The sequence below is a fragment of the Lithobates pipiens genome, unplaced genomic scaffold (assembly GCF_037356315.1).
Source record: "Lithobates pipiens isolate NorthernLeopardFrog02 unplaced genomic scaffold, aLitPip1_a1.2 Scaffold_13, whole genome shotgun sequence".
NCBI lineage: Eukaryota > Metazoa > Chordata > Amphibia > Anura > Ranidae > Lithobates > Lithobates pipiens.
In genome coordinates, this window is record NW_027507718.1 from 190,642,262 (window position 1) to 190,649,380 (window position 7,119).

At 43.2% G+C, this 7,119-nt stretch overlaps 1 protein-coding gene across 1 annotated transcript in view; it reads right to left on the reverse strand.

Moving 5' to 3' along the window:
* The window catches only part of EFNA2 (ephrin A2), a 424,854-nt gene extending 417,970 nt beyond the window's left edge, over positions 1 to 6,884 (reverse strand). The window contains exon 1 of the mRNA XM_077476028.1: positions 6,220 to 6,884. Coding sequence (XP_077332154.1) covers positions 6,220 to 6,338 — 119 coding nt within the window. The 5' untranslated portion in view covers positions 6,339 to 6,884. The remainder of the gene's footprint in view (positions 1 to 6,219) is intronic.
* Between the last annotated feature and the right edge of the window lie 235 nt (positions 6,885 to 7,119).

Consider the following 7,119-nt stretch of genomic DNA (forward strand, 5'->3'; position numbering starts at 1 on the left):
CTAGTGTGGCATGAATATGAACTTGAAACGCTTATGAATGCTTACAACTTGAATTATTTGTATAACTCGTGCCAAGTTCCATGTGTGAGGGCTTTAAAAATAAAACTAAGTAAAAATAACAAGAATCTTTTTTTTTTTGTAATTTTGTATCTGGAACAAGCAGAGAGGTTGCTACAATATGTTGGATACAGTGATATTTGATAGCTTAATTTTGTTGAATTTTATAGAAAAATAAACTACATGGGTACTATTCCTTTTTGTTTTCCCAAAGCCGCTATGCGGCACGCGTTTTGTTTTAGAAAGTTTGTTTTGAATTTCAGGTCTATGGATTTGTTAGCTGGCTATTACAGGGCGGTTCAATTTGCAGGTATAGTCTTATAAGATTTTTTTTTTGTTCTAACCTAAGTGTGTAAAAAAGCGTGCTCTGGTTGCCTGAGCATACATGTTTATGCCTACTGAGGAGGGAGGGGAAAGCATGCTGGTTCTGGCTTATATCAAGGGGACAATAGCAGTCAGCCGAAAATATCCCATTCAGCCGATTGCTATTTTCCCTGTGCTCTGTTGGCCAAGGATATGTGCAGCAGTCCAAATCTGGCTGTGGCCATGATGATCTTTGCCCAAACTAGACGGAAGCAGTTGATTCAGTGATGATCATCTCACAGATTAATGTACTATAATATAATGCATTACATATTACATGTAAAATATACTCTGAAAAATGTTACAGCAATATGTATACAATGTATAGCAAGCATGACAGCACACTACACAACATACAAGCCAATGTGGGAACATATAATAGGCATACATAAGTGGGCATGTAAATTGGGCGTGACACGTACTAAGTGGTGTGCACACAGAGAAAATCAGGCTGTTCCACATAATACACAGGAATTGTCTAGCCACCCCTTTCAACATGGGCAACACATTCCACCACATGCTTTGTGCTACAGTGTATCAAGTAAATGAATAGGCTCTGCTAATGAGCACTTAGCATTTCTCAACCTTCCATAGGCGATACATGCCAAGATTGCAAACAATGATCATATCTATGCTATAACCACAAACAGATGAAATTACATATACGTACATACATGAACAGGAAACTATGTTACATGTTCTAAATTCTAGAAATGCTGCCCTACAACAAAATTACACTAACCATGCCATCTACTCTGCATTGGTCATACATGATGCCATGCAAGTCCGCACACATAAAGCAGCAGACTGAGCAGCCCTATAATGGTCATGCCAGACTGTCAGTTCTAAGTACTTACCTATGCATGCACTGCTCAGACCAATCTACCTCTATATATTGTACATAGAGCAAACTATACTGTACATATAACTAGCATTCCAAACACTCTTGTACTCTCCACAAACACATTTCCCTCTGTACTATAGTGTACATATTAGACATCATTCTTTAGCTTTGTGTACACTGCACTGTACCCGTTATACCAGTACGTATAGTACTTTCATTTTATATTTACTCTCTTTTCACACTTACCAAACTCAGTGATAACAACACTTTACTATATATGCTATACACGCATACTGTACATCAGTTATTTGAAAATGTCCAATGCTTGCCCATGCTCTTAGTACCCGGGCAGCTCATATTGCACAGGTTCCGAGTATTATGTACACACACTGCACAGTACATATCATTATCATTCCATGCTGCACGCTCCACATCCATTCGTCCTACCAACATGTGATACCACGTATTTTCATTTATCCTATCAAACTCATGCTTCCCAATGTGTATGCACGGGTCACACCAAGTGAATGTAACATGCTTCTTCTTACATACATAAGGCTGATCATGTGACACTACAATGCACTATACATATGGAATACATGTCTATTCCCAAACATGCTTGTAACATGCCAACATTACAAAACATCCAATAGGTAACCTAATATAGACTAATAATCATGATATGAAACACTTCTATATGATACACGTCAACACATGATGGCCAATGATACTGTATTACGACAATACTATGTTATTTTCTTTCTTTTATTATTTATTTTCTTTTATTGAAATGTTGAAAAATACAAAAAAAAATACTGCAAAAAAAAAAAATCATTGTATACTACTAAACAGGTAAACTGGTCATGACATTTACTAAGGATGCCAAACTATTCAAACTTTCGTAGTGGAAAGTTGATTTTGCGTAAAATGCCAACATGCACTCCACTACGTTGAAGAAAACATGCTGATTCACACTGCCCAGCACACGTAACAAACACGCAGATATTTCATTCCAGCAATAACTCAGCGTTAAGTGCTATTAGAACAAGCCTTTGTTGAACTAGGTTTATCCAGCCCATGCTGTAATGGATATAACACATGGAAATACTCCGACAAAAGCAGAGCAATACATAATAAAGCGTATTTAATAAAGCAGTAAAGCAGCAATGATTATGTGCAAAGTGCTCTAATCGCTGACTACCAATTCGACTTCATTTTGCTGCAGTCAGATTAGTGAAAGACAGATTGTGATTGGTTTACGATAGGATGCTGCGCTTTGCTTGACGCTCTGTTTGTCTTATTAAACATAAGCAGCAAAGAGTTCTGGCAAACTAACTAGTACATAAAATGTTGGCATGTATCGGATGTTTACTAGACAAATGAACTCATATGTGGTTAGGGACCTCCCATGTGCTGGGTACGTTATTCATATCTGTACAAATATATACGCAGACGCAATGCATTTGCTAACTGTTTCATCTTTCAATCGGCGTAGCAATCTACATTCATGCTTCATTCACTCAAAGAAAATATTAAAATAAAATGGTCATGATAACTTTCTCAACACACTATATAACATACTTCCTACATCGACTGGGAAAAACAATATCATGTTGTTTGGAAAACTTGAAGCATGCAATGGCTTTGGAAATAAATACTACACAGCACAACCATGCTGGGAATGTCAGTCTGTTTAGAACAGTTAATTGTTTGACAAAATGTATGTATAAAAAGCATTCCAAGCAACAGCATGCATTGAAATGTCATAGCGGCTAAATACTACATAATATGCATTGTGAACGCCAACTAGTGCCACATAACATGCACCAAGCATGCCAACCCATATGTGCTTCCCTTGCCAGCCAAAACAGCATCATGTGCACCAGTAATATAAATAGGCTGTAGAAAAGCATTTACTATTAAGAAGGCTTACACCCTTATATCAAAAACAGATCTTTCTAAGATACAAAGATTCAGGTTTGTGTTAAGACGTTTTACTTTTGTTCTGAGGCTCTGCGGCTGTGTTAAATTCACAATACAAAACGCCTGTTCCTTGAGAGACAGCCTACGATCATCAAATGCACTTGTAGCTCATAATGATCCTGAGCATTAGGGGAAAGCTCAGGTCCCTGGAGTTTCCTGCAGCAGCAGCATCTGGATCAGCTCAGGAAAGCAGACACACTAGAACACAAGCCAGCATCTCACATACACACAGCCCACCGCCACTCATAATGTCTAATGAAGCAGGAGAAACAGCACAAGTATGTTGCTGGGCATGGGGCACTCAGAAAAGTTCTGTTTACAAACAAAAGCTGACAAACACAAAATAGGTTTCCATACTCTATGACAGCCTTTCTCAACTGGGGTTCCTCCACAGGTTGTGAGGGATTTCACGATCAATGAGTAACGTCTATCATCCTGGACATGTAATTAGTGACACCAATGATCTTTTTAGCTTAATGTAAGGGGAGATGCTTCCCACTGACCACCAACGTAAGGAGCACTCTTCCCACTGACCACCAATTTAAGGAGAATTGTTCCTACTGATAACCAACGTAAGGAGCACTCTTCCCACTGACCACCAATTTAAGGAGCACTCTTCCCACTGACCACCAACATATGGAACACTCTTCCCACTGACCACCAACATATGGAACACTCTTCCCACTGACCACCAATGTAAGGCGAAGTCTTCCCACTGACCACCAATTTAAAGAGCACTCTTCCCACTGACCATCAATGTAAGGAGAATTCTTCCTACTGACCACCAATGTAAGGAGTACTCTTCCCACTGGCCCCCATAGTAAGAAACACTTTTTCTATAGACCACCAACGTAAGGAGCACTCTTCCTACTAACCACCAACAAAAAGCACACTGTTCCTACTGACCACCAATTTAAGGGGCACTCTTCCCACTGACCCCCAATGTAAGGCGTGCTTTTCCCACTGACCACCATAGTAAGGGTCACTCTTTCTAATGACCACCAACGTAAGGTGCACTCTTCCTCCTGATCACCAGCTCAAGGGGCACTCTTCCCACTGACCACCAATATAAGGAGAATTCTTCCTACTGACCGCCAATGTAAGGAGCCCTCTTCCCACTGACCACCAATGTAAGGAGCCCTCTTCCCACTGACCGCCAATGTAAGGAGCCCTCTTCCCACTGACCACCAATGTAAGGAGCCCTCTTCCCACTGACCGTCAATGTAAGGAGCCCTCTTCCCACTGACCGCCAATGTAAGGAGCCCTCTTCCCACTGAATACCAAGGTAAAGAGCACTCTTCCTACTGACCACCAATGTACAGAGCACTCTTCCTACTGACCACCAATGTACAGAGCACTCTTCCTACTGACCACCAACGTACGGAGCACTCTTCCTACTGACCACCAACATAAGGAGCACTCTTCCTACTGACCACTAACGTAAGAAACACGCTTCCTACTGTCCACCAACATAAGGAGCATTCTTCCCATTGACCAACAATATAGGGAGCACTCTTCCAAAGGGACCATCAATGAAAGGAGCACTCTTCTTACTCTTCCCACTCAGCAACACTGTAACATTAAGAGCACTCTTCCTACTGACCACTAACGTAAAGAGGATTCTTCTCACCAATCACCTATGTAAAGAGCACTCTTCCAAATGACCACCAATATAAGGAGTACTCTTTCTACTGACCACCAATGTAAGAAGCACTCTTCCCACTGATCACTAATGTAAGTGTTCCTTCAGATGTTGTTAGGGATTCCTTGATCAATGAGTAACTTCTACCCCCCAGATATGTAATCACTGACATCAATGCTCTTTTTATCTAAATGTAATAGAAGATTCTTCCCACTGACCACCAATATAAGGAATTCTCTTCCCACTGACCAACAATGTAAGGGGAACTCTTGCCACTGACCACCAGTATAAGGAGCATTCATTCCACTGACCACTAATGTATGGGGAATTATTCCCACTAACCACCAATATAAGGAGCATTCATTTTACTGACCACTAATGTAAGGGGAACTCTGCTTACTGACCACCAATATAAGGAGCATTCATTCCACTGACCACCAATGTAGGGGAACTCTGCTCACTGACCACAAATATAAGGAGCATTCATTTTACTGACCACTAATGTATGGGGAACTCGGCTTACTGACCGCCGATATAAGCAGCATTCATTCCACTGACTACCAATGTAGGTGAATGCTTCTCACTGACCACTAATTTAAGGGGAACTCTTCCCACTGACCAATAATTTAAGGGGAACTCTTCTCACTGACCACAAATATAAGGTGCACTCTTCCCACTGACCACTAATGTAGGGGGGAACTCTTTCCACTGAATACCAATAAAAGGGGCATTCGTTCCACTGGCCACTATTGTAAGGAACACTCTTGCTACTGACCAACAATGTAAGGAGCAATGTTCCCACTGAGGACCAATGTAAGGAATCCTCTTCATGCTGACCACTACTGCAAGCAGGACTGTTCCAACTAACCATCACACTAACGTAGTATGTGCTGTAGATATAGTAATTACTGTCATGGGTTTTTCTTGAGCCTGGAAAGTTTTTTTCAAGTGTTCCTCCTTGTTAAAAAGGTTTGCGAAAGACTGCGAATTTACACAGACACCATCAGAGCTGAAGATCAGCCAGGGTTAATAATATCTGTTGCTGGTTTGTTCCCTACATCTAGCCATTGAGGGTTCCCCCACCCCACCGCAGTCATCATGAAAACAGCACAGCTGGTAACACAAAGTTAGCCCACACACAGTTAATTACTTACCAGGCAATCACATCCAGGACTGCCAGACATTGGCATCTGAACCAACTCATTGACTGACTGAGCACAACCTGCTACTGATCATCTGGACGGTAGGTACCTTCCATCCATAGGACAGAGCTACCTGTAGAAGTTTGATGCCCTCCACCTTCCCCATGAAATAAAGAAAGCCTTCTTACCTGGGATTACTCTTGTTCCAGTAGACTGCATACCGATCTGAGATGACTTTGCTGGGATCATCTGTCCATACACAGACCCAAATCAGGGCCCCCAGGAGCAGTGGGACCAGGGGCCCCATACTCGGGGTCCAAGTTGTGTGCTCCACTCACACCGGACCCCCTGGTCCCATGGCCGGTCGGTGTGGTGGAGAAGTGATGAAGAAGAAGAAGTGTGGTGGAGCAGAGGTGGAAGGAAGGAAGGTTGGAGGAGGAAGGTGGAGGTGTGGTCCTTGTCAGTGTCCCAGTGGTCGGGCAGCCCTCAGCTCCATGCCATGGGGTGGGGATGTGTAGGTGCCTGGATCCCGCTCACTATCGCTGTATATCAGCCCAGGGCTCCAGCTCAGCTCAGTCTCTGTACCCGCTCTCATGGTCCAGAGCCCAGGAGGTGACAACTCCTGAGCCCGGGCTACAGGACCAGTCAGGACATCCTGGAGGGAGGAGGGGACACCAACAGATCCCGGGCCACACGTACAGTCCGCACAACAGGTAGGAAGAACACAATTCACACACAACTACTACAGCCACGGACAACTGCCACCACGGACACACAACCCCACTAGAGCAAGTGCCAAGTCCTTGTCTCCTCACTCCATCTACACACCGAACATCCCCCCCTCCCCTCTCCTCCTTCTCCGGCCAGCCCTCCACACTCCTCCCTTACCGGGCTCTATCACTCCCTTCTCATTCTCTGCCTCAATGTCAACGGCGCGAGGGGAGCTGTTCAGAGGCCTCGCGCCATCTACTGGATGTGTGCAGTACTGCCGCCTCTGCTGTACCTCAGTCCCTGCAGGCCTTCTACACAACTTCACCATAGTCAGGAAAAAAGCAATGGCAACCTATAAACTGAGCATTGCAGCCGTT